The sequence below is a fragment of the Cynocephalus volans genome, chromosome 13 (genome assembly GCF_027409185.1).
Source record: "Cynocephalus volans isolate mCynVol1 chromosome 13, mCynVol1.pri, whole genome shotgun sequence".
NCBI lineage: Eukaryota > Metazoa > Chordata > Mammalia > Dermoptera > Cynocephalidae > Cynocephalus > Cynocephalus volans.
In genome coordinates this window covers 89,087,595-89,115,498 of record NC_084472.1, presented here as the reverse complement: position 1 = coordinate 89,115,498, position 27,904 = coordinate 89,087,595, and the positions used below count along the sequence as shown (strand labels likewise).

At 41.9% G+C, this 27,904-nt stretch overlaps 1 protein-coding gene across 1 annotated transcript in view; it reads left to right on the top strand.

Annotated features, from left to right (window-relative positions):
• The window catches only part of ENPP6 (ectonucleotide pyrophosphatase/phosphodiesterase 6), a 116,621-nt gene that overhangs the window by 70,230 nt on the left and 18,487 nt on the right, over positions 1-27,904 (top strand). The window contains exons 3-5 of the mRNA XM_063077542.1: positions 15,469-15,580; positions 24,405-24,546; positions 25,275-25,454. Coding sequence (XP_062933612.1) covers positions 15,469-15,580; positions 24,405-24,546; positions 25,275-25,454 — 434 coding nt within the window. The remainder of the gene's footprint in view (positions 1-15,468; positions 15,581-24,404; positions 24,547-25,274; positions 25,455-27,904) is intronic.

The window sequence follows — 27,904 nt, the reverse complement described above, 5'->3', positions numbered from 1 at the left end:
GGTGAAACTTTTGTTTCTGCTGTGTGTGTGTTTGTGCACTATGTCATGAAGCAATATGAGTATTTTGACGTGGGTGACAGACACAAAGTTTTTAAAATGTTCCCATAGAGGAGCTCTCACACATGATTTCCAGCATTCATTTCTTATTTCTTTTTGTTAGTTTGTTTGATAAGAAGTTCTGTAACAGTAATAAATTACAGTGGTGATTGCAATATTCCTGGTTTGTTTCTGACTTAAATGAAAGTGCATCCCTTGACGTTTTTGAAAGGTAGAATTTTCGCTGTTGTTAAAAACTAGCCTGTCCACAAAGTTTTCATTTCTTCTTTACATCAAGTCACATAATTTTTTGACATATGAGTAGCTGGATTTATTTTTAGATAACTATTATGATTTGTTTCTAACTTTATTACCTGTGGTTAGATAATATGCATTGTGGCCTATAACATTTCTGCTCTTTGGAAGTTATGGAATTTTCATTATGGATAAGAATATGATCAGTTTTTCCAACAGTTTTGTTTGAAAAGAATGTACATTCTGTGCTAATAAGGTACAATTTTCAATATCCATTGAATCCAGCCTATTGATAACTAACATTAAAATCCTCTGTATCTCTATTTATTCTTTATATCTTGAACTGTCATTAAAGTTTTCACCAAGATTGCAGTTTTGCACTTTATATTTCCAAGGTTTCTTTGTTTGTGCTTATATTTATAATATATAAACCATCATAGACATTCATAACTATTTATGTGAATTTGTAGCTGTTTCAGGGTTTCGATACCATAATCTGCTTTAATACTATTAGCATACCTGATTGTTTGGTTTACCTCTGGCGGGGGGATGGTCTATTCTTTTATATCTAATCTTTCTGTGTCATTTTATTCCACGTGTGAATTTTGTAAATACTTTACAGTTGGATTTTGTTTTTTGCTTCACCTTGAAATTCCTTAAGAAAAGAGTTTAATCCATTCACAATCATTTTGAAACTAATATATTTGATTTGTCTTTTTTTTTTTTTGTGCTTTCAGTATTAGTGCTTCCTGGATACTTCCTTTTCTTTTCACTTTTATGTACTTTGATATTTGATCAATTTTTTATGCTTCACATTTCTTCCTCTGATTTGGAAGGTATGCATACAACTTTTCTTCTGTATATTAAAACCTTTTAAATCAATGTCTTGAATGAAACATTATATATTGACCATCCCTTTTCTTCATCACCCATAAGAATGTTTTCCCTTTCTTCCCTGGCACTCTTCCCCAATTTCTGTTAAAATAATTTGGAACTTTAGGTCCAGATGATTACATTGAAAATGTTAAATGTGCATCTTATTTTCCAATAAAATATTTTCACATAACTACCTTAATATTTATTGCTTAGGCTTAACTATGTTTTGTCATTTCATTGTTTATTTTGGCTCTTTATCTTGACATTTCTCAGTAAGCTTGAGTAAATCTTAATGGTATGTAAAGCATAATTTCTGCCTTTGCACATCTGAAGTTGCCAGATGTCACTTAAAAATGATACCTAAAGTTTGGGAATCTGATAAAACTGGATTCAAATGTTAGCTCTTCCTGGCACTTGCCCTATGACAATGGGGAAACCTTTTCACCACTGTGACTCAGTTGCTTGTGTGTAAAATGTAGGTGATGTCAGCTGCCTTATAGGATTCATAAAGATTGTACTAAGTAAAGTGCTTGTACACATAAGCACATGCTGGTACATAGTACCCAGTCAATATCAGGTAGTTATTATTATTATTATTATTATTATTATTATTAATATTAATACACTCCATCTTTGTTCAACATTATTCACATCTTAATACAATATTTTGCATATAATAGGTATTCAATTAAATTATTTAAAAATTTTTTGATATAATTTACATACAACAAAATGAACAGATCATAAATACATTTGATGCAATTCCAAAATTGTATGCGCCTGTGTAATTACCACCCAGATCAAGACAGAGAATTTTTCCAGCATCATCTCTCCTGCCTGTCAACTACTCCTCATCCCCGGTGGGAAATGCTTTCTAATTTGCATTGTGATAGATTAGGTTTGTCCATTTTCAGGCGACATATAAATGGGATCATACCATATACTTGTATGCTCTTTTTGTCTGCCTTCTTTTGTTCATTATAATGTTTTTGAAAATACACACTTGTATGGCATGTATCAGTAGTTTCTTCTTTTTTTCTTACTATTGAGTAGTATTTCATGGCATGAATATATCAAAATTTGTTTTTCCATTCTCCTATTTATGGATATTTGGATTATTTCTAGTTTGAAGCTATTATAAAGTTACTATAAACATTCTTGAACAAGTCTTTTAATAGACAGATGCTTTTATTTCACTGATGTAAATACCAAGGGGTTAATAGCACAGATGTGTATTTGACTGTACAGTCATGCACCACATAACAATGTTTTAGTCAATGACAGACTACATATGTGGTGGTAGTTGAAGCAAGATGCTATACCAGGTAGCTGTGTAGTAGGCTATACCGTTTAGGTTTGTGTAAGTACACTCTTTGATGCCAGCACAATGAGAGAATCGCCAAACAATGCATTTCTAAGACCATATCACCATTGTTAAATGATGCATGACTGTATAAGAAACTATTGAACAATTTCACAAAATGGCCATAAAATTTTACTGTTCCACCTCCAAATTATAAGAGTTCCGTATGCTCATCTTTATGATCATTTGATATTTTATAGAAATCGACTGTTCTGATATGTAACATCATCAGCTTGCTTGTACTTAGTGTTTCATGGTATGTTTTTTTTCCCCATCCTTTTCTTTTTCTTTTTTTTTCATTTACGTGCTGTTTAATAGGTATGATATTCACTTTCTTTCTTTCTTTTTTTTTTTTTAATTTTATTTTGTCGATATACATTGTAGCTGATTATTGCTCCCCATCACCAAAACCTCCCTCCCTTCTCCCTCCCCCCCTGCCCCCAACAATGTCCTTTCTGTTTGCTTGTCGTATCAACTTCAAATAATTGTGGTTGTTATATCTTCTTCCCCCCCCGCCCGGTTTGTGTGTGTGTGTGTGTGTGTGTGTGTGTGAATTTATATATTAATTTTTAGCTCCCACCAATAAGTGAGAACATGTGGTATTTCTCTTTCTGTGCCTGACTTGTTTCACTTAATATAATTCTCTCAAGGTCCATCCATGTTGTTGCAAATGGCAGTATTTCATTCGTTTTTATAGCTGAGTAGTATTCCATTGTGTAGATGTACCACATTTTCCATATCCACTCATCTGATGATGGGCATTTGGGCTGGTTCCAACTCTTAGCTATTGTAAAGAGTGCTGCGATAAACATTGGGGAACAGGTATACCTTCGACTTGATGATTTCCATTCCTCTGGGTATATTCCCAACAGTGGGATAGCTGGGTCATATGGTAGATCTATCTGCAATTGTTTGAGGAATCTCCATACCATTTTCCATAGAGGCTGCACCATTTTGCAGTCCCACCAACAATGTATGAGAGTTCCTTTTTCTCCGCAGCCTCGCCAGCATTTATCGTTCATAGTCTTTTGGATTTTAGCCATCCTAATGGGTTAGATGGTATCTCAATGTGGTTTTGATTTGCATTTCCCGGATGCTGAGTGATGTTGAGCATTTTTTCATATGTCTGTTGGCCATTTGTATATCTTCCTTAGAGAAATGCCTACTTAGCTCTTTTGCCCATTTTTTAATTGAGTTGCTTGTTTTCTTCTTGTAAAGTTGTTTGAATTCCTTATATATTCTGGATATTAATCCTTTGTCAGATGTATATTTTGCAAATATTTTCTCCCACTCTGTTGGTTGTCTTTTAACTCTTTTAATTGTTTCTTTTGCTGTGCAGAAGCTTTTTAGTTTGATATAATCCCATTTGTTTATTTTTCCTTTGGTTGCCCGTGCTTTTGGGGTCGTATTCATGAAGTCTGTGCCCAGTCCTATTTCCTGAAGTGTTTCTCCTATGTTTTCTTTAAGAAGTTTTATTGTTTCAGGGTGTATATTTAAATCCTTAATCCATTTTGAGTTGATTTTAGTATACGGTGAGAGGTATGGATCTAGTTTCATTCTCCTGCATATGGATATCCAGTTATCCCAGCACCATTTGCTGAAGAGGCAGTCCCTTCGCCAGTGAATAGGCTTGGTGCCTTTGTCAAAGATCAGATGGCAGTAAGTGTGTGGGTTGATTTCTGGATTCTCTATTCTATTCCATTGGTCAGTGTGTCTGTTTTTATGCCAGTACCATACTGTTTTGGTTATTATAGCTTTGTAGTATAGCTTAAAGTCAGGTAGTGTTATGCCTCCAGCTTTATTTTTTTTGCTCAGCATTGCTTTGGCTATGCGTGGTCTTTTATTGTTCCATATAAATGTCTGAATAGTTTTTCCATTTCTGAGAAAAATGTCTTTGGAATTTTGATGGGGATTGCATTGAATTTGTATATCACTTTGGGTAGTATGGACATTTTCACTATGTTGATTCTTCCAATCCAAGAGCATGGAATATCTTTCCATCTTCTTGTATCCTCTCTGATTTCTCTCAGCAGTGGTTTGTAGTTCTCATTATAGAGATTTTTCACATCCTTGGTTAACTCAATTCCTAAGTATTTTATTTTTTTGGTGGCTATTGTAAATGCAGGCTTTCTTGATTTCTCGTTCTGCATGTTCACTATTGGAGAAAAGAAATGCTACTGATTTTTGTGTGTTGATTTTGTATCCTGCTACTGTGGTGAAATCATTTATCAATTCCAAGAGTTTTTTTGTAGAGCCTTTAGGCTGTTTGATATATAGGATCATGTCATCTGCAAACAGGGACAGTTTGACTTCATCTTTTCCAATCTGGATGCCCTTTATTTCCTTCTCTTCTCTGATTGCTCTGGCTAGTACTTCCAACATTACGTTGAATAGGAGTGGTGAGAGTGGGCATCCTTGTCTAGTTCCTGTTCTTAAAGGAAAAGCTTTCAGCTTTTCCCCATTCAGGATGATATTGGCAGTGGGTTTGGCATATATGGCTTTAATTATGTTGAGATACTTTCCCTCTATACCTAACTTATAGAGGGTCTTTGTCATGAATGAGTGCTGAACTTTATCAAATGCTTTTTCAGCATCTATAGAGATGATCATATGGTCCTTGTGTTTGAGTTTATTAATATGGTGTATCACATTTATTGATTTGCGTATGTTGAACCAACCTTGCATCCCTGGGATGAATACCACTTGATCATGATGAATAATTTTTCGTATGTGTTGCTGTATTCTGTTTGCTAGTATTTTAGTGAGGATTTTTGCATCTATATTCATCAAGGATATCGGCCTGTAGTTTTCTTTTTTGGTTATATCTTTACCTGGTTTTGGTATCACGATGATGTTTGCTTCATAGAATGAGTTTGGGAGATTTGCGTCCGTTTCAATCTTTTGGAATAGTTTGTAAAGAATTGGTGTCAATTCCTCTTTGAATGTTTGGTAAAATTCTGCTGTGAATCCATCTGGTCCTGGGCTTTTCTTTGTTGGGAGCCTTCTGATAACAGCTTCAATCTCCTTTATTGTTATTGGTCTGTTCAAATTTTCTACGTCTTCACGGTTCAGTTTTGGGAGCTTGTGTGTGTCCAGAAATTTATCCATTTCCTCCAGATTTTCAAATTTGTTGGCGTATAGTTGTTTATAATAGTCTCGAATGATTCCTTGTATTTCAGATGAATCAGTTGTGATATCGCCTTTTTCATTTCTAATTTTTGTTATTTGAGTCTTCTCTCTTCTTTTTTTTGTTAGCCATGCTAATGGTTTGTCAATTTTATTTATCTTTTCAAAAAAACAACTTTTTGATTCGTTGATCTTTTGAATTGTTTTTTGGTTTTCAATTTCATTCAGTTCTGCTCTGATCTTAATGATTTCTTTCCGTCTGCTAACTTTAGGTTTGGATTGTTCTTGTTTTTCTAGTTCTTTAAGGTGAAGTGTTAGGTTGTTCATTTGCCATCTTTCTATTCTTCTGAAGTGAGCATTTAATGCAATAAATTTTCCCCTCAATACTGCTTTTGCAGTATCCCACAGGTTTTGGTATGATGTATCATTGTTTTCATTAGTTTCAATAAATTTTTTGATTTCCTGCTTGATTTCTTCTTGGACCCATATGTCATTAAGTAGAATGCTGTTTAATTTCCATGTGTTTGTATAGTTTCCAGAGTTTCGTTCGTTATTAATTTCTAGTTTTAATCCATTGTGGTCTGAGAAGATACATGGGATAATTCCAATTTTTTTGAATTTATTGAGACTTGATTTGTGACCTAATATGTGATCTATCCTGGAGAATGATCCATGTGCTGATGAGAAGAATGAATATTCTGAGGTTGTTGTGTGGAATGTTCTGTAGATATCTGCCAATTCCAATTGGTCTAGAGTCTTGTTTAGATCTTGTGTTTCTCTACTGATTCTTTGCCTAGATGATCTGTCTAATATTGACAGTGGGGTGTTCATGTCCCCTGCTATTATGGTATTAGTGTCTATTTCCTTCTTTAGGTCTAATAGAGTTTGTTTTATAAATCTGGCTGCTCCAACATTGGGTGTGTACATATTTATGATTGTTATGTCTTCTTGATGGATCCGTCCTTTTATCATTAAGTAGTGTCCCTCATTGTCTCTTTTTATAGTTTTTAGTTTAAAGTCTATTTTGTCAGATATAAGAATAGCTACTCCAGCTCGTTTTTCTTTTCTGTTTGCATGGTAAATCTTTTTCCATCCTTTCACTCTTAGTCTGTGTGAATCTTTATGGGTGAGGTGGGTCTCTTGTAGGCAGCATATAGTTGGGTCCTGCTTTTTGATCCAGTCAGCCAGTCTGTGTCTTTTAATTGGGGAATTTAAGCCTTTTACATTAAGAGTTGTTATTGAAAGGTGTTGATTTACTCCTAGCATTTTATTGGTTGTTTGGTTGTCTTAGGTGTCTTTTGTTCCTTGCTTTCTGATTTACTGTTTGGTTTCTTTGTTTGTTGGTTCCTTAGGTTGTAGATAGTGTTTTTGTTAGCTTGTTTTCTCTTCATGAATGCCATTTTTATTGTACTAGCAGATTTAGATTTTTCTTGGGTTTTTATGGCGGTGGTAGTTATTTTTCAGGAACCAAACCCAGTACTCCCTTGAGGATTTCTTGTAAGGGTGGTCATGTGGTAGTGAACTCCCGCAGTTTTTGTTTGTCTGAGAAATATACTATTTGCCCCTCATTTCGGAAGGATAGCCTTGCAGGGTAGAGTATTCTTGGCTGGCAATCTTTGTCTTTTAGTATTTTGAAAATATCATCCCATTCCTTTCTAGCTTTTAGGGTTTGTGATGAGTAGTCTGATGTTAACCTGATTGGGGCTCCCTTATAGGTGATTTGACGCTTCTCTCTTGCAGCTTTTAAGATTCTCTCTTTATCTCTGAGTTTTGCCAATTTGACTATGACATGTCTTGGAGAAGGCCTTTTTGGGTTGAATATGTTTGGAGATCGTTGAGCTTCCTGGATCTGAAGATCTGTGATTTTTCCTATACCTGGGAAGTTTTCTGCCACTATTTTGTTGAATATGTTTTCAATGGAATCTCCATTTTCCTCCCCTTCTGGAATACCCATGACTCGGATATTTGAGCGCTTGAGGTTGTCTGATATCTCTCTCAGATTTTTTTCCATGTCCTTGATTCTTTTTTCTTTCTTTTTGTCTGCTTGTGTTATTTCAAACAGCCCATCTTCAAGTTCAGAGGTTCTCTCTTCAACTTTGACAAGCCTGCTGGTTAAACTCTCCGTTGTGTTTTTTATTTCGCTGAATAACTTCTTCAGTTCAGCAAGTTCTGCTACATTTTTTTTCAGGACATTGATTTCCTTGTACATTTCCTCTTTCAGATCCTGTATATTTTCCTCATTTCATCATGATGTCTAGCTGAGTTTTCTTGTATCTCATTCAGTTTCCTTAGAATTATCACTCGAAATTCCTTGTCAGTTATTTCAAGGGCTTCTTGTTCTATAGGATCTAGAGTTTGAGATTTATTAACTTTTGGTGGTGTACTTTCTTGATTTTTTTTATTTCTGGTATCTTTTTTTGGTGTTTATTCATTGTGGCAGGGGGTTTTACAGTCCACCGGTTTGCGACTAATGACTAACTAGGATGTTGCTGTGGTTGCCAATTTGGTATGGCTCCCGCCGTGACTGCTCAGTTGGCCTCTAGTGCCTTGTGTGTGTGGTTGCCTCGGGTCTTGGGCTTCTCCGGGGAGCCACCTTTCTGGTCAGCTTGGACTCTGCTGGGCTGGTGGATCACGTACCACAGGGTGTGTGATCTCTGTTGAGCTTTCACTTCCTGTGCAGGACTTCTCCCCGTTCCATGTGCTCTGGCCCAGGCTGTTGGATCGTGCAGTGGCGACCCCACCGGGTGTGTGGTTTCTGTCGAGTCTCCGCCTCCCTGGCCGCACGTCTCTCCCCTCTGTGCACACTGTGCTGGGCTGGGGCGTGTCTTCTGCCCCCCTCGTCTATCAGCTGGGCCTTCAAGACCCTGCTCGGCACCGCCTCGCCCAGGAAGTCTACCAGGTTTCTGCTAGGCACAGACGACCGGTCTGTCTGGGTGCCTTTGTAGCACTGTGTAGATCTTTCTCGGGTCTTGTTCACCTTTGTATCCCCCCGGTATAAACCGAGTCTAACGCCCGCCTGCAGCCTGCTCTCCGGCAGGTTCAAGCGGACCTGGGAACTCTCCTACCACACTATTCCCAACCAGAAATTCGTTAGGCTTTTTTCCAAACTGGTGGCCGCAGAGATGGTATCTGCCTCCCAGTAACAGGAAGTTTACCGGGGGCCGGAGTCCAGGGTGTGGTGGAGTGACAGTCGGCCCGCCCGTACTTCCTTGCCCTCCCAACACTGGCCGGGGACGCCCCACGCCACCAGCCCCGCCAGAGAACCACGGAGGGAGTGGGAGAGGAGGCCGGCCCGCAGGCTCCGGAAAGCCGCGCGCCGGGCCAAGCAAGTGGGAGGGCTCAGTGATGGCCGAGCAGGGCGGAGCTGCCCGCACCTGGGAAAATGGAGGCAGCACCGGGGCGGTGAGTGGCCTGGTGGTGCAGGCGGGAGCCGGGTGGGCATCCGCCCCCTGAACAGAACTGGGCCAAGGGTCACTCACAGGGTTGTGCCAGGTCGGGCGCTTGCTCTCTGTCTCTGGTTTGCCACCTTTCCCATTCTCGGCCGCTGCCACCTCGGGCTGTTCAGTCGCGGCGCGGCTCGGGCGCTCCCAGGAATCTTCTTTAATGCCGGCCTGAAACCTCGAATCCTGAGTAGGGCAGCTGGCCGCCTTCAGCGCGGCCCCAGCCTCCGGGATCCTGGCTGCATCCACAGCAGCCCTGGCGCCGTGTTCCCTGTTTCGAGACTTGCTTTTGCAGCTACGAAACAGTTCTTTTCCTGCTCCACACTTCAAAGCTGTTGCCTGTAAATGAGGCAGCCTCTCCTGCCGGGGGCAAAGTGGCGTTCAGCCCCCACGACCGGCCAGCAGCTGCAGTCTTCCCCATCCTTTTCTTTTTAACCAGTCAACATATTTACATTAAAAATATTTTTCTATCGCAGATAGCATATATCTGGGTCTTGCTTTTTTGTTTTATCCAATTTGACCATCTCTGCCTTTTAAATAGTGTTTAGTCGATTTACATTTGACATGATGATTGATGTGGCTGGGTTTAAGCCAATCATCTTTTTATTATTTTTTGTTTGTCTTAACTGTTTTTGTTCCTCTGTTTCTCCTTTGGTGTCTTTTCCACTAGTTGAGCACTTTCAGAATTCTACTGCAGGGATAACTCATGTTATTGCCCTTCACTTTCTTGTGCTTCACAGATGCTGTGTTTTTTACAAATTGAAGGTTTGCAGCAACCTTGCATCAAGCAAGTCTGTCAGCACCATTTTTCCAGCAGCACATGTTCACTTCAGGTCTCTTTGTCACATTTTTGTAATTCTCGCAATATTTCAGACTTTCTCATTATTATTATATCTGTTATGATGATCTATGATCAATGGTCTTTGGTGTTACTATTGTAATTGTTTTGGGGTGCCACTAACGGAGCCCATATCAGATGGCAAACAATAAATGTGTGTTTTGACCATTCGACCAATTATCTGTTCCCCATCTCTCCCTCTCCCCTCAGCCTCCCTAGTCCCTGAGACACAACAATATTAAAATTAGGCCGACTAATAACCCTATGATGTCCTCTAAGTATTCAAGTGAAAGAAAGAGTCACATGTCTCTCATTTTAGATCAAAAACTAGAAATGATTAAGCTTAGTGAAAAGGCATATTGAAGGCCAAGACAGGCTGAAAGGTGGGCCTCTTGCACCGAACGGTTGAGCACTGCTTCAACTTAAAGTCACCAGCTGCATTAGCCCCTCACAAGAGAGTCAGCCTGTGCTTCGAAGCTTTGAAGCCAGGCACTGACTTCGCCTCTCTAGCACTGTAAGTCCTAGGTGGAATCTTCTTCCAATATACTGCTATTTCATCTTAGACATCTTAGACAAGTTGTGAATGCAAAGGAAAAGTTCTGGAAGGAAATTAAAAGTGCACTCCAGGGAACACACAAATAATAAAAAACACCCTTATTGCTGATATAGAGAAAGTGTCAGTGGTCTGGATAGAAGATTAAGCCAGCCATAGCATTCCCCTAAGACAAAGCCTAATCCAGAAAAGGACCTTCAATTTTATGAAGGCAGAGAGGGGTGAGGAAGATGGAGAGAAAAGCTTGGAGCTGGCAGATGTTGGTTAATGAAGTTTAAGGAAAGAGGCCATCTTCACCAAATACAGGTGCAAGGTGAAGCAGCAAGTGCTGACACAGAAGCTGCGGCAGGTTATCCGGAAGATCCAGCTAAGATCATGGAGAAGGGCGACTACACTAAACTACAGATTTTCAATGTAGATGAAACAGTGTTATATTGGAAGAAGATGCCATCTAGGACTTACAGTGCTAGAGAGGTGAAGTCAGTGCCTGGCTTCAAAGCTTCGAACGACAGGCTGACTCTCCTGTTAGGGGCTAATGCAGCTGATGACTTGAAGTTGAAGCCAGTGCTCGTTTGCCATTCTGAAAATCCTAGAGCCATTAGGAATTATGTTATATCTACTCGGCCTGTGCTCTATAAGCGGAACAACAAAGCCTGGATGACAGCACATCTGTTTGCAGCATGGTTTACTGAATATTTAAGCCCACTGTTAAGACCTACTGCTCAGAAAAAATAACTCTTTCAAAATATTACTGCTCATGGACAATGCACCTGGTCAACCAAGAACTCCGATGGAGACGCTCAAGACTAATGCTGTTTTCACGCCTGTTAACACAGTATCCATTCTACAACCCATGGATCAAGAAATTAATTTGACTTTTGAGTCTTATTATTTTAATAAATCTAATTGTTAAATTAATAAATAAATAATTAATTATTTAAATTAATTTTGAGTCTTATTATAAGGGTATATCTGACATAGATAGTGATTTCTCTCATGGATCTAGGTGAACTAAATTGAAAACCTTCTGGAAAGGATTTATCATTCTAGATGCCACTAAGAACATTCATGGTTCATGGGAGGAGGTCAAAATATCAACATGAACAGGAGTTTGGAAGAAATTAGTTATGATCCTCATGGATGACTTTGGGAGGTTCTAGACTTCAATGGAAGAAGTAACTAGATGTGGTAGAAATAGCAAGAGAACTAGAATTGGAAGCGGAGCCTGAAGATGTGACTGAATTGCTGCAATCTCATGATAAAACTTTAATGGATGAGGAGTTTCTTCTCATGGATGAGCAAAGAAAGTGGTTTCTTGAGATGAAATCTACTCCTGGTGAAGATGCTGTGACCATTGTCGAAATGACAACAAAGAACTTAGAAAATCATGGAAACTTAGTTGATAAAACAGCAGCAGGGTTTGAGAGGATTGACTCCCATTTGGAAAGATGTTCTATTGTGAGTAAAATGCTATCAAACATCATCTCGTGCTACAGAGAAATCTTTTGTGAAAGTAAAAATCAATAACTGAGGCCAATTTCACTGTTGTCTTATTTTAAGAAACTGCCACAGCCACCCCAGCCTTTAGCTACCACCACCCTGATCAGTCAGCAGCCATCAACATCAAGGTAAGACCCTCCACCAGCAAAAAGATTATAACTTGCTAAAGGCTGATGATTGTTAGCATTTTTAATCAATAAAGTATTTTTAAATTAAGATATGTACACTGTTTTTTAGACATAATGCCATTGTACACTTAATAGACTACAGTATAATGTAAATATAACTTTTATATGCACTGGATAAACCAAAAAATTTGTGTGACTCACTTTATTGTGATATTTGCCTTATTGCAATGGTCTGCAACAAAACCCAGAACATCTTTAAATATATCTTATCTATTGATTTTAGATTTTATTGTGATTTTTTTCTAATGGTTACTCTGGATATTCCAACATGCATCATTACTCATTCATGTTCTACTGTGACCTAATAGTATATTATTGCACAAATGACATTAATTATTAAATCTTACAATGCCACTTGTCCACATACACTCTTTATATTCTATTGCCTTATATGTTACTTAAACATATGCTGTAAACCCCATATTATATTGTTATTAATTTTGCTTTGAATAGTCAATAGTCTTTTTAAAAAAATTTTTTCTTATGTTTACCTGTTCTGGCCAACATTTGTGTCATCTGTGAGTCTAATTCTGTTGACTATGTTTCTCTTCATTATTGTGCACATTTTATTGCTTCTTAGTGTGTCTCATAATTTTCTGTTACATGCTGGACATTTTGTGAAAAAGAGCAGTAGAGAGTGTAGCAAAGGATTTTTTCCCCAGAGAAGAGCTTATCCATCTCCATATCAGGCCTCTAGGGTGGCATTTAAGTCAGCCTAATCTGTAGTTGAGTGGGTCTGGGCTTTTTTGAAGATTTAGTTAGATTCACTTTGTTACTAGCTTCAAATGTGAGGAAAAGATAAGGAATATCACCTTAGCATGTCTTGGAATTTTCCCAATGGAGGACTCTCTATGCTTCTCATAGAGTATTTATACAGCCAACTTTTTGGGTCATTGAGGAGTTCTTTTTTTCTCCAGTATTATCCACAAGTTTCTGCAAGTTGGAAGATAACTCTCCACCTTCATGTCCTGTCCTTAGTTTTTGATGAGCTGTTGCGTTACACTCAGGGAAGACTTTGTGTACTTTGGAGGAATTTCTCTTGATTCTTCTGTCCTGCCCTTAGCCTTGGTAGGATGCTCCCATGGCCTTTGATTAAATTAAAATTAATAATAATTTTTTAAAATAAAAAATTCCATGACAGTGTGGCTCTACTTTGCCACATATTGCCTCTACCTTTACTGTAGAATTTTACATGTAATTAGTCAATAAAAAATAGTTTGTATCTTACTTTAACCTAAAGCAAGGGTAAATTTCTCAGGTAAACTGTGTTACTATGCCAGAGTTAAGTCCAGATTTATTTTAATCAAATAAAAGGATAGAGAGAACATATATTTGATAATATTAACAAACAAGCTTATTATTGATTTACAACCCCCCCCCCAAACACTTCAGGCTTGATATTAATGTGAAAACACCAAAAAAGGTATGCTGTTTCTTTTATCTGAAAAACTATGGTCAAAATTTCATTACTTGCAAACTCATATACCCATGTGGCAGAGATGCCAGAAGCGGACACCTGGTCCCATTGTATAAGGCTATTAAACATTTAAAGGGTAGGCAATATCTCATTTGCTTTTGGGCTTCTGGCATTGAGCACAGGGTGGATACAGAATAAACAGCTTTACTGAGAGAAGAGTAAAAATTCACAAATAACTTTTGACAGATAAAACATAGATATCTAAGGGATATAACCAGTCAAAATTCCATTGGTAAGTTTTATGATAAAAAATAATTTCCCAAAAGCCATGAGCAGGATTTATTCCAGGGTCATCTAGCCTTTTTGTCCTATTCAATAAACATGTCTTGGAAAAGGGAGCCTCCTGCCTTCTAGGTCTCTCTCAGTTGTCCTAGATGGCCCTTCTGTTCCCAAACACAAGATATCAGGCAAAAAGGGGTGATGTCTCCCACGGGGCACTCTGATATTGCAATGATATGCCAGAGGAAGGGATTCTTCCTGGAGGTGGCCCTGCTGTCTTTTATATCAGCTCTAACCCATTGGCAGATGTGCCCAGGAGTGGGTCAATGTGTTTCCTGACAATGACTCCTCCTCCTGCGCTCCCTGCCTGTCCCACCTTCACTCACTCACACCTTGGAAATCATTTTCCCTGGCCTACAAGGAAGAGCCGCATCTGGTCTCCTGACACCCCTTCTCTGGCATTTTATTGTACTTACAGATCTCCACACATGCATTATTGCTAGAAAGTTCTCAGGACTTTTGCTCCTGCTGCTCTCTTTGTTGGGGATGCCCCTCCCATCCCCACCTCGATCCTCCATCATCCTGGCTAAGTCTATAAGTCTACAAGCCTGAACCCAACACAGGGATTTGAGAAAGAGTTTCAAGAGGAAATAATGCCTGAAGAAAATGCCCTTCATCTGAGCTTCCACACCGCCCAGGAAGTGTGCACGTCACGTTAGGTTTCACATACTATGCTTTTCGTGTGCTCCCATTAGACTAGACTCTGGGATTCTGTAGGATGGAGGCCCTGACAGATTCATTTTTGTTTCTACTATTTCTGAACATAGTGACGAGTTCATAATAGGTGCTCAGTAAATATCTACCCAACTAACTTAAGCTGAGACTGACTCATTCCTTTCCGGCTCCATGGTCTGAACAAATGGTCGGCTGCTCTATAGTCTGATAATATGGTGTCTCTCCCTCAGGGCAATTACTTCAACTTGTCCAGGATCTGGGGCAGAGAAACTGAGGCCATAGAAGTTTCTAACGTCTGAATGCTTTTGATTCTTTTACTTCATTTTGGGAGAGGCGAGGTCATGACTCAGAATGCTTGCTTTAACTCAGTGATTTTTAGCTTGCTAATCTAGTCGGGTATCTCTGAGTCCAGTTAGTCTCTGTATAATACCACAGGACAGGAAAATGTTTATTTTATAATTCTCTAACTAGGCAGATACTACCTAATACTTGATTCTAGAATAGGCAAAGGTACACTCAAAGACTTAGTAGTTATAAAAAACCTATAGGAAAAAAAGCTTTAATTGAAGTATTTCTGTGTATTAATTAATTTTTGTTTCATTTCAAATTGGAAAAGACAGCCGTTATCCAATTTTTGCCCGTCTCTCGCATGGGACGCCACTGTCGCACAGGAATGATATTTGAGAACTTCTGCTTCAGTTGAGCAAAATTATGGTACCACCTATGAGCAATAAATTATTTTAGTTCATGAAAATGTACAAAAATTTTATTTTGACTAGTGTGTTTGCTTGCCTCAAATAGGCTCATAATCCTGCCTCAATGATTGAAGAAAATAACCATTCACCATATTTTTCCTTCTTAGGCTGTGAGGTTGAGATTCTTGGTGTCAGACCCACTTACTGCCTAGAATATAAAAATGTCCCAACGGATATCAATTTTGCCAACGCTGTCAGTGATGCCCTTGACTCATTCAAGTAAGTGTCCCAAATTCTTACCCATAACATTGTTCTTTTCTGTTTCCAGGACCAATAATTGATCCTAAAGTGAATTAAAAAGGCTTGGTGGAGGTGAAATAATGTCTCAGAGGGTTGGGGAGCTTCTTGCGTGGTGACTGATAACCGAGAGCACAGAATAATTGTGAGCAAGTAATTTCGGGCAGGGGCCATCATTGGAAATGTTGAAGTGAGAGCAAGAAAGATCGTGGGGGTTAGGACCTCCTTTTTTATGATGTTGGACAATGGAGAAGCAATATAAATATCAGCATTTCCCGAATCATGATTTAGTGAACAATTGTGTCTCAGAAGATATTCATAAGTATTTGACAGAAAGGGAGGATCTGTGGTCAAATATGTTTTGGAAAATTGCCTACCGTACTCCCTTCTTGGAAATGTACAAAGCTCATTAGCATATTAGAACAAAGAATCTTTTTTTTTTTTCCTGTCCCACCTGGAACCACACACACAGTTTGAAACACACAGAAATCAGTAATGCTATCCTGAATAGCACACGAGAGTCTGTCAGAGAAACCAAGCAACCAGACAGGTGAGGACAAAGCCTCAAGTCAGGCACAGAAATCACTGGAAGTGAACGTCAAGGTGGGAGGCCAGGTGAGAGTCTGCATTAGAAATCAGCAACCGGACTGGCCTGCTAGCTTAGTTGTTTGGAGTGTGGTGTTATAACACCAAGGTCAAGGGTTTGGATTTCCATACTGGCTAGCTGCCAAAAAAAAAAAGAAAAAGAAAAAGAAAAAAGAAATCAGCAACCAGGAGGCTAAGGATGGTGGAGCCTCTTAAGTGTCCAGGAATTGACCCGAGATAGCTCTGGCTGCCGAATGAGTTTCCTGGGTGGGATCAGGCAGAAGACCCCCACTAATCAGTGTAGAGACCAGGGTAGGACCTTCATCTTCCCAAGGAAAGAAGCCTGGTTTCCAGCTGGGCACACCCAAGAGCCCGCACACCCTGAGCTCAGTATACAGATCACTAGCACTAACCGCATGAACTGGCCTGTAACTTAGGTTGCCTCACACAGAGCTGGCCAATTATGAATTTTACTTTTACCACCACCACCTTTTCGCCATCACAGTGAGCAACCATCACCCCCACAGGGCTACAAAAGGAGAAAACAACCCCCCTCCCTTCACTGCTTCTTAGAATGATCCCATTTCCTTGGAACCTATTAAGAGGGTCCTTTGGGCCGTGCTCTGATTGACAGGTTGGAGGGAAAATAGATTTTAAATACTTAAAAATTGAGAAGTAACAAATTTAAAAGTTAAGATCTGGTGGGGCAGAGAGGAAAGGGGCAGAATCTGGGAGAATACCCCTTAAGTAAATATTCTTCACATGGCTTATAAATCATGTGTGTTATGTAATCCTTTCTCCTACCTACTCTGCTTTCTTTTTCTTACACACAAGTGCTGGAAAATCACATCCGTGTTGGGCTGAGATATTGTGTTGCAGAATAGTTTGTGCAGGCACAGCAGAATAGCACAGCATGCACAGCAGATGAGCCGAGCTGGAACTTTGGAATGGCTCTGGATCTAACCAATACTGTTTCCAACATACCCAAAATGCTAGCCATCCCTCCAGCCTACTGCCATGCCAAATATGAACATTTGGATTGTAGTAGTCACACAAATACCTCCAAGTAATCCAACAGTCTGTTTGGAAGTGTCATCTTTTTCCCATTCATCTTGCCTTAACAGCTGAATGAATGGGCTCTCATGGTGTACCACCCGACAATTCACAGGCAGAGAAGAGCAGGGAGCTCACAGCCATAAGAATCCCAGGTCAGTGCTGGGCCACAAGCTGGCCAGTCTAAGCAGACTCCCCTGTCATGGGGGACACCAGAATATTAGAGGAATAAGTGCTGGGCTCTATTTCCTCTACAGGAGTTTTTTTTCCCCTTTTCAAGCAACATGGCAAAGCTATGGGGAATCACATCTTTACCTTGGAGCACATTTATAAGTGGGGAGTTGTTGTTGTTGTTGCTGGTGGTGTGTGTGTGTGTGTGTGTGTGTGTGTGTGTGTGTCTTTAGCTAAGGCACTGGGCTCCCCTAGAGAGAAGAGGCTACAAAGAACTCGAGATCAGGAAAGTGGCCCCAGACTAGGCCTCCACACAGTGTCCTGGCACTACCACACTGCCCCGCTCAACATCACTCCTATTGTGGTCTATATAAATGGCCTCAAGCTCCATGGAATGGCATTCACATAATCTACAATATGATGATTCCCCTGGAGTTGGACAGTGAAGGCCCAGGCAGGATTAAATCAAGCCACTGCAATTGTCTTCTGGGGTCTTCATACTGCCAAAGTTAACAGGGTCACCAGAAACAGCCCTTGGTATAGTAGATAGAGAGATGAAGACTCATCATCTCTAAAACTAGTCAGTACTTGAAGTGAGAGAGAAAAAAAAAGAAGAAGAAAAATAATAGGCCAAGATGATACTGCCTGTGGAAGCAGAGAGATGACTTAGGCCCTCCATCAAGGAAAAAAGGAGCATATCCTTCAACCAACCTGTGCGCTGTTACAGCGTGTCTCATCACCTTCTCACAAAGTACAGGACTGACAGTAGCGGGTCAACATTTTTTTCTTAAAAAAAACAAAACAAAACAAAAACCCCAAAACTAACCTCTGTCCTCTTCAGGAGTGAGGTGGGTGATAGAGATGTCCAGTGTAGTACAGTCTAGAACAGTCAAGACCACTTTGCATGTAGCAGCTTATCCAGGCAATACTCCTGCTCAAAGGAATCATTAATCATTAATTCTCTTGGTATTTGTGTTTAGCAAAGATTATAATTATTTCTCTTTCCACCAGATAGGCCTGAATGGAGGAGCATGTCTAGAACCCCATAGCTCACCTCTTGGTTTCTGTTCAGGTCTATCTCAAATTCCTTGCTATAATTTGAAGAGCACTTAGAGTTTTCACACGAGTGTCCAAACATACACACACACATTTCCCTGAGTCATCACTGCTCAGAGAGCCTTTCTTTGTCCACTTTGCTGCTACTAGTTTGAGAGGTGGAGTGAATGGGACTCAGGATAGAAAGGTTTTGACAGAAGGCAGGAGTGGCCATTAACATCATGAACATGGAGTCCTACCCAGGGACACTGCAGCAGAGGGTCCAGGTCAGTCGAGAAGCTGCACATGTCTGTGTAGGAAGGGCTAGTCCAGCATCCATGTTCAATCTGGGCATTGCCTTCCAGTGCTGATACAGCTTTACTTTATTTTGTTATTAATTTATTTATTTTATTGAAACATAATTGACTGTACACATCTGTGTGGTAGAGTGCTGAATGTGAATACCTGTGTGCAATAGGTGATAAAGCTTTACTGATCCCAGTTATATCCTTGTGAGATGCTACTTTGACTACCTTGAACTTGGACAACTTCTAGCATAAAGGAAACAGAGAATCAGTACTTTGAACACCCATCTGCGGGCGCTGGGTCAAAAGGCTTTGTTTCCATCAACTCACTTTGTTCTTGCATCCACCATATTATGGAGGTGGTGTTTTCCCCATCCTGCGAAAGAGACCACTGCTTCTCTAAAGGTTAAATATCTTGCCTCGGATTTCACAAGCTAGAAGGTGGTGGAGCCAGAGCACAGCTCCTTCCACAGGAGCTTGGGATCCCATCTCCCAGGGCCTCTCCCAAATACGAGGTGACTGAAAACTACTCCAGAGTCAACTCCTCAGTCCTCCAACCTGGTCTGCACCCACACCACTAAGACGCCCTGACACAGAACCAGCGAGGGAGAGGAAGTCGAGAAGTGCCTCTGTGCAATCCTCTTCCCTGGGGCTGGCCATCCTGGGGCCCATGGCTCTTGAGGGCTGAGGTATTGGTGGCCTTTGTGGGGTGCTTGGTGCTGTCCGCACGCAGCAGCCTGCAGCCCCCAGCACTGGGCATCACATGCCTTGTCCTCACATGTGGGGACTCAGCAGGCAGCAACCCTACACACTGTCACCTCACCTGTCAGAAAGGAAGACAGTTTGTGAACCACATCACTTCATCCATCCTCCTGGAAGTTCTGTTTGCAGGAAATTCATGGCGTAGTGAGCAGGAAAAGGTCCTGGTACCAAAGCTGAAATAAGCATTCAGCCTCTCTGGGGTGGGGGGGTGGGGCTGCAGTGAGCTGTGGCTGCCTGGAGGTGAGCTGGGTGGCTGCTTCCAAACTGGTCCTGGCAGACTGATCATGCAGCCTCACTAAAAGGGTGGCCAAGAAGCAACTGGGCTGTGGGAACGGTTGGCATAGCTGATGTCCTTTGCTGAGGTTCCAGCTAGTGAAGACAGCCTCAAAGGGATCCTGATCCCAGAACCTTGGTGGCCACTGGTGCTAATAAAGGAATGGATGGATGACGAGACAGTTCTTTCCACAGGCCACAGGGAAGCCAGCTCAGATGTCCTGGCCTGGGCCCCTCCTCCCTGTGGACTGTGAGTGAGGAAGAAGGGACGAGAATATAGACTCAGGCTAAGCAGAGACTGGGCTGTTACCCCGCTCAGCACACATGCTCAGGAAAAGGGGTCTAGGGAGCATCTGCAAGGAAAAGAGAAATGAGAGGCGTTTCTTTTCCCTTCCCTCCCTTTTACTGTGTGTTGAGCATGTTACAAACATCAGCTCATTTAACATCCAACATCACCTTATGAATAGGTTTCTCAGATGGGGAGACTGAGGCTGAGCTATTTTTACCATTCACTGAACATCTCCAGGTTAGTGAGAAGAAAAGCCACAATTTGAACCCAGCTTTGTCTAGTTCCAATGCCCCCGTCAAAAAATAATTTTCAAAATTAAAACTTTGGCATGTGCTTACTATATCTTTGTATGAGAATTATGCCAAAGTTCAACTTAATTTATTACTGAGGGAGTCAGGAGGATAACAAAGTGGATTAGAAGGAGACTATGAGAAACACACGCACGAGGAAGCAGAATGATGGAGAATCATGGCATGTGACTATTGTTAAGTGCAGAAATGCTTAATAACGTGAGGACAATTGAACCATAATTTTGGGGACTGCTTTCTCTATTAGACAAAAATAATTTCCATCTGATTAGTGTCCTACTAGTCAACAGCAAAATTTACAGAGTCTGAACTCCAAGCAGTAGTTAAGTCTGGTGATTCTTAGCAAGTTTACCAGACAGTGCCCTAATGTGGCACTGAAAAGACAGGCAGTCATTTTGTAGTCCTTATTTCTAAGTTTTGGATCATTTTTCTTAACAGTCAATAACTAACCATTCCTTTAAATTGCCTCCATTTCTCTCTCCCTAATCCTTCTCTCTTTTTGACTCACTCCAGTAAGGAAAATGGATGTGACATCATGAACCTTTTACATTGCAAAGAAATCTGACAGAATCCTAAGGTGATGGGAGACTTGGGTGTCCCTGAAACCTCAGGGCTAGGGACCATTTTCAGCTCTCAGGTAACTGTGCTGATGGCCACGCGACTTTCTGGCATGGTTCTTGGACCTCAAAGCTGCCAATAGCAGATCTGCAGGGATCTCCTCCCATCTCTCTTCACCCAGCCGGTCCATTGTGAATGAGCTGACCTGTGATGGAGACCAGATCCACACGGAAAACAGCTGGGAACGAAGAATTTGTCAGCTAAACATCAAATGGGCCAGAGCTCTCAGCCCTTGAAGACGTAGGTCCCTAATGGATCAATGAAACTTCAACACAGAATCCTTTCACAAAAAGCACATGTATAATCTCTGAATTGTAAGCATCCCAAATCCAGTGTTCCTGGCATCTGGGATTGACAGCTCCCTGGCACAAAGCCATCAGGTAAATTGTGATCCTTACTGGCTTTCTGATCACATGGAGATTTGTGAATATGGTAAACAGCCTTAAAGAAATAGCCCAGTGACTGATGCATTAAGGTGAGCTGTCTGAAGTGAGGAGGCCAGGAAGTATCTCTTTGAACCCTAATGCAATAGTCAACCTTGTCTGTGAAAACTCCTCACTGCAGTAAGTCACCACTGTATTAAACAGGATTTTCCTCACATATAAAGCCACCCTGGAAGTGTGGACACCTAATCAGATGATATACTGTGTGAATCAGCACATCTAGAACTCTAAAGACACAAGTACATAAAGCAACTCAATGCTTAGGCTTATCTGAAGGACAGATTCTATGGAAGTTTCCACTGTGTTCAAACAGAATGTGGAGGAAGCCCCATCAGTCTAATGAACAGGAGCCTCAAAACAGTGTTGACAAATGTATGAAAATGCCATTACCTAATACAAACTTTTGCCTACCACCTACACACTTGTGGGACCCTAAAGTGACTTTTTGTTCTCTGCTGTCTGTAGATGCAGAGGGAGTTTGGATTAGTCATGCACACGTTAGTGAGTATGAATAATGATGCTAACAGTTTTAAGAAGTGCATAAATAATAACCTCACCCAATCCACACTGTGGAGGAGGATGGTAATGGGGCTTATTAACGAGGGGCCAGCTTATTTTGTTCTAAAAAGAGAAAGAACATTTGGCTAGCAATTTCACTTAACTTGAAAGCAATGTATCCTCAAAACCATTAATGAAATACACCTCAGGGTACCCAGGAGAACATTACAGCATCATTAAAAGGTATGATTTCTTGGCAAGTAAGACCATAATGAAGGAAGATGCCAGGCAGAACATTCTCTAGAACTTCTTCCCCAGTTTAGTGGATGGAGTAGGTGTGGGTGTTCAAAGGCCCGATTTGGTAGAGTTAAAAGCATTCTGACATTGGAGGTGGAAGACTTGCATTTCTGGTGCTAGCCCTGTCTCAGAGATTTGTGAAAGCCTTCTGTAACTTCTAAGACCCTTTTAGGCCTATTTCATCATCTGCAAAGTCTGGAAATGCTTCTCCATAGGAATATTTTTCACTGCAGTTCCAGACTTCGAAGGCATATCCAACCCACCGCATAAAGCACTGAGTGCTGAGAAGTAAACATGACTCCGTGTCACTGTGGTGATTTTGCCTTGTCTCACACCCAGCCTTCTAGGGGTTGGCAGGATTCTTGTAAGAGACTAAGAACCATTTCCAAAAAAAATCAGTTAGGCTAGGCAGAATGTTTTCCTTTGGTGTGGGTGTTGAATTCTTTCAGGGTATTCAATGGTTGTGTTCAGGGGATTGGAGTCAGCCGGACCTGGGTTTGAATCCTGACTCCATTTCTTAGTAGCTGTGTGATGCTGGCAACTGCGTTGAACTCTCTGTTCAAGACATTCCTACCCTTTAGGATTATTTTGAGGATTAAGTAAGATAATGTATGTAAAAGGTTTCAGCATAGCTCCTGACCCGTAGTAACTCTATTTATTGAGCACTGACGATTATTATCCACGTGACTGACAGTTACAGAGCTTCTGCTGTGTGCCAACTACTAGGCTAGAGCTGAGATACCATGGAGAATGAATCATCACCTCTAGGGTGAAAGAATCTCACAATTAAGAGAGGGAAAAGGACACAAACATGGGCAATGAAAGCGCAGAATGAAAATTGATAGCCCAGAGTGCCATGGGAGCACATGGGAGGGCCCCCAGTCTAGCCTCGAGGCAACAGAGGAAGCTTCCTGGAGGAGACAACATCTCCCCCAAGACCTGAAGGACGCTCAGGAGCTGTTTAACTCTAGCTGGGTAAACCAAGCTCTCTGAGCTGCTGCGGGGCTATTTCCCCTCCCCTGCGGATAGTAAGACCCAGGGCACTGCAAGCTCCGAGGTACGTTCTTTCAAAATTCCTTGTGTTCCCAGAGTTGGAGGAGGGGGCGCGTATTGGGGAAAATTGCTTTTTTGTGTGCATATGTGTGTGTTCAAATTATAGTTTTTTGAGCAAAATAAGGCAATCTGCCAAGAGTATTATTGACCCTTGTAAAGTCCAAGCAGAGAAATTAGCTTTCATTTCTTTTCCTTTGCCTCATCTTTTGTCAGTTCGTGCCGCCACTACCACCACCATCATCCTCGTCATTCTGATCTATTTCAGGTGCTTTACAGGGAGGTTGCGGGCAAAGCCAGGGCTGGGGAGGCAGTCACAGTGGAAAGCACTGTGTGAAGGGAGGAGAGCACACTACACGGCGTTTCTCTCCCCTCCCTGACTCTACAAGCCTCCTACTCCAAATTATATCACTAGTTCCCAGTCTTTCTTAGTCTGGCATTGAGGGTTAAATAGCTTGGATTTTTACCATCGATACTCTGGCCAAGAGGGAGAGTGTTGTCAGAACCGGGGCCCTCCTGGGCTGATGAAAGTGTGGTCACTGCTAGAATCCACTCTATATCCATACTGGAGCTGACCCTTCACATGCCCCCGGAGAACCAGGGTCCTGACGGTGTCTGCTCATGCCAGGCTCTGAACTCCAATCTATTTGCCTCCTAGAAGGCTGCTGAGCTGATGCTGCTCCTATTCTTGCCAGTCAATTGGACCCACATAGTGTTTTATGTAGAGACTGTTTTAAAGTCCAGCAATGATTGAATAACTGCTTCCAGTTTTTCTGATGGCTGATGATGGCAGGTGGTGAGGGTAGAGCTGTAAGAACTATCCTCTGTCTGTTACCACATCTTCCAACTCTTTGGGGAGTGCAGAGAAATGCCAGATGGACAAGACAGGGGTGACCAACAGACACACTCTCTGACTTGTGTCACCAATGTGCTCAGGACTGGCTAGTCTTTCTCCCTTGGAGATCCCACCTTGTTCATTTTGAGGTATCAGGGTTGCCTGGCCCACAGGGCATGGTTTGGGGGGATGCTGCCGCCTTCACAGAGGGCTGGGGGGGTGACAAGGGAGCAAGCTGGCAGGGACCTCCCCCAACTGTGCCTTTCCCACCCTGCTCCCTCCAGGAGTGGCCAGGCTGACCTGGCGGCCATATACCATGAGCGCATCGATGTGGAAGGCCACCACTATGGCCCTTCATCACCTCAGAGAAAAGACGCCCTGAAGGCTGTGGACACCGTCCTGAAGTACATGACCAAGTGGATCCAGGTGACTCAAGCAAGGACAACTGGTCTGACCTTCTCTTCCTGTCACTCTTTTTGTCTCCTTCACTGTCACTCCCCTCCCCGTCTTCCTCTTACTGTTGATCGCTGACCAGGCCAGCGCAGGGCTTCAATGAGTCCCTTCTTCAACATCACACCTCTTGAGGTACCAAGAGGCCACTTGTGCTGCAGCCAGGCCAGTGGGATTGAAATGACCTAGACGTGCATGATCACCTGCTTAGCAGGAGAGATGGCCCTGTGCTTCAGAATCCCAACACATGTGGTAACCAGCATGGCACGGACGTGGAAGCCAGACCTGGGTTCCACCCCTAAGTCTGCCACTCACTTGCTGAATGACTTAAAGCAAGTTTTATTTTTTTAATGTTTCTGTGCTTTATTTTTTTTATATCTGTAATATGGGCAGTTGCCACACAAGATTGTTGAAAGAGCAAAGAAGGTGAAAACAGAGCGTACCTTAGAAAGCTGAAAGCTCTATGTCATTTTCAGCCTGTATCAGAACGGGAACCAGGCCTTTGCTGTCCCTCCCCCAGGGGCTTCTGTTGGGATTTTGAACTATGTCTCATTGGGGCAGAATAGTAAATGATTAAATTCAGATTTGAGAAAATGCCCTTTCTTCTATCATCTGTTGTTTAAAATCGTCCCTTCACAGGATTTTCTGAGTGTAAGAGCGTCTCTCTCTCGGGGCTGTACTGACTGCGTTTGCCCACCCCACAGGAGCGGGGCCTGCAGGATGACCTGAACGTCCTCCTTTTCTCCGATCATGGGATGACTGACATTTTCTGGATGGACAAAGTGATCGAGCTAAATGCATACATCAGCCTGAATGACGTGCAGCAAGTGAAGGACCGGGGGCCTGTTGTGAGCCTCTGGCCAGCCCCTGGCAGACACTCCGAGGCAAGCATCCTCCATCACCCCTGCTTTGTGCCTTATCCTTCTCTCGTAGTTTCAGTACCAGCATAGAGAGTGCGTTGGGAGCTGGGACTATGAAGGCAGGTGACGTCATCTGCCACTCACTCACTGAGTGACCTCTGTCAAATTGTTCATCCTCCCTGTCTCTGTTTTTTCTTCTTTAAAGTGTGCATAATGGTACCTACCTCATGGATTTTCATGAAAATTTAATGAGGTAAAGGATGCACAGTGCTTATCATGTGTCTAACACAGGTAAACAAGGTCTTACTCGGACATTTTTTTAAAAACATAATTGATGATGCATGTTTGTGGGGTACAGAACTGAATGTCAACACCAGTGTACAATATGTGATGATCAATACAGGATGATTAGCATATTTGTCATTACAAAACATAATCATTCTTTATGTCCATTAACCAATTTCTCATTAACGTCCCTCCCCCTCTCCCTTTCCCACCTCTAGTAACCACAGTTCTGTTCTCTCCTTCTGAAAGTTCAAGTTTTTATTGTGATTATTATTTTTGTTTCTTTCTTTTATTTATTTTTTAGCTCCCACTTATGAGTGAGGACATGTGGTATTTCTCTTTCTGTGCCTGGCTTATTTCACTTGCATAATTTTCTTCAAGTGCATCCAAGTTGTTATAAATGGCAGAATTTCATTCTTTTTTATGGCAGAGTAGTATTCCATTGTGTGTGTATATCACATTTTCCTTATCATCAGTTTCCCATTGATGGACATTTAGGTTGGTTCCATAACTTGGCTACTGTAAGAAGAGCTGCGATGAACATGGGAGTGCAGGTTTCCCTTTGGCATGATGATTTCCATTCCTTTGGGTATATACCCAGCAGTGGGATTGCTGGATTGTATGGAAGACCTATCTATAGTTGTCTGAGGAACTTCCATGTTTTCCATAGTGGCTGTACTAATTTACATTCCCACTAATAGTGTAGGAGTGTTCCCCTTTCTCTGCATCCTCACCAGCATTTATTATTCTCTGTCTTTTTGATAATGGCCAACAGGACTATTTTATTATCGGCCCAAATACAGCACTTCTTAGGTAGATCTGGGGAATATCAGATGCATACATAGAATGCTCTTTTCTGGAAGGAAGCTGCCAGTTTGGTCTGTTTTCATGAGGGGACTGGAGCTAAGAAGGTGACGAAGGCAGGGAGCTGAGGCCGTGTGTGCGATAGGTCAGCTCCTTGTCACAGGAGCCACAAGTCCCAGCTCTGTCACTGACTGGTAACTGAACAAGCTCCCTACCTTAACCCCTCTGCTTTCTCTCCATCCGTAAATGTGGTGATGTCCATGTGGCTGCCCTCCTGGGCTGCTTTAAAGCACATAGAAGCACATAGAAGTATGCTGGGCCTGCTGCGAGGAGGCTGCATGTATCTCTTATTATGATGATCACCATTAAGGAGGAATGTTCCCAGGAGGGTATGGCTGAGTTCCCACAGTGTGCAGATGGGGGACAAAGTGCCCCTTCCCACAATCACTGCCCTCCAGGAATGCAGCACCTTGAGATAATTAGACCTCCACTTACCGTTCTCTCAAAACAATAATTATATCTGACAGCACATGGTAAACCACTCTGAGAAAATGAGGAGGAGAAAGCGACACCTTTGGCTGACTGCTCAGCCCCCCTGAGTTCCAAGTCACCACCCGATACAGGCTTTGTGGCTTCTGCCCACTCCTGGATAAAACTGATCTAGACTGGGAAGTGACTGTCTTCCTTGGGAGAGGTGAGGTTGCTGTCTTGGAGGGTGCCAACCTCGGAGGTGCCAGGGGGTAGGCCCTGGGTCTGGGCCTCCATCCATCCTCATGGCAGTGAGCAATGCAGTTGGCTCTGGTATAGACGGAGCACTGGTGGAGGCCAGGGTCCCACCTCTTTGGCACAGAGAGAGACCCTCTCCCAGTCACACCCACTTCCGGAGAAGATCTGTCTATCTGGGGGTTAAGGAACACAGTTGCCAACAGTGCTACTGCTCCCCACCCTTGCCCCATTCCCCTGGGGATACTCCTTTTTTCTCAGGCTCCATGGTCGGGAAGTGGAGGTGCTGAGTATGTTTACACAATGTCCTCACGCACTCCCCAAATGTGACGTCAGGAAGACTGCTTTACACATTGGCAGGTTCTTGAAAAGAAGTTCTGTTTTCTTGGCGAGGAAGATGGTCTTTGTCTCCAATTTGGCACTTAGGAACGTGCTGTCTCCAGAGTGCTTGGGCGTCAACAGCTTATGAGTTGGGAAGAGCTGCTTCCAAGGTGGTATTTAAGTCAGGCATTGCAAGCAGCCTCAAGCAGCTGGTAGTTTATTCAAAAGTGGGGGCTATGTTTGGGTGACAGTTTGTCATGTGATGGACACAACAGTTTGTGAGACCTGTTGCCTGTCACTAGATTTTTTTACATATCCGAAATCTTTCTGCAAACGCAACC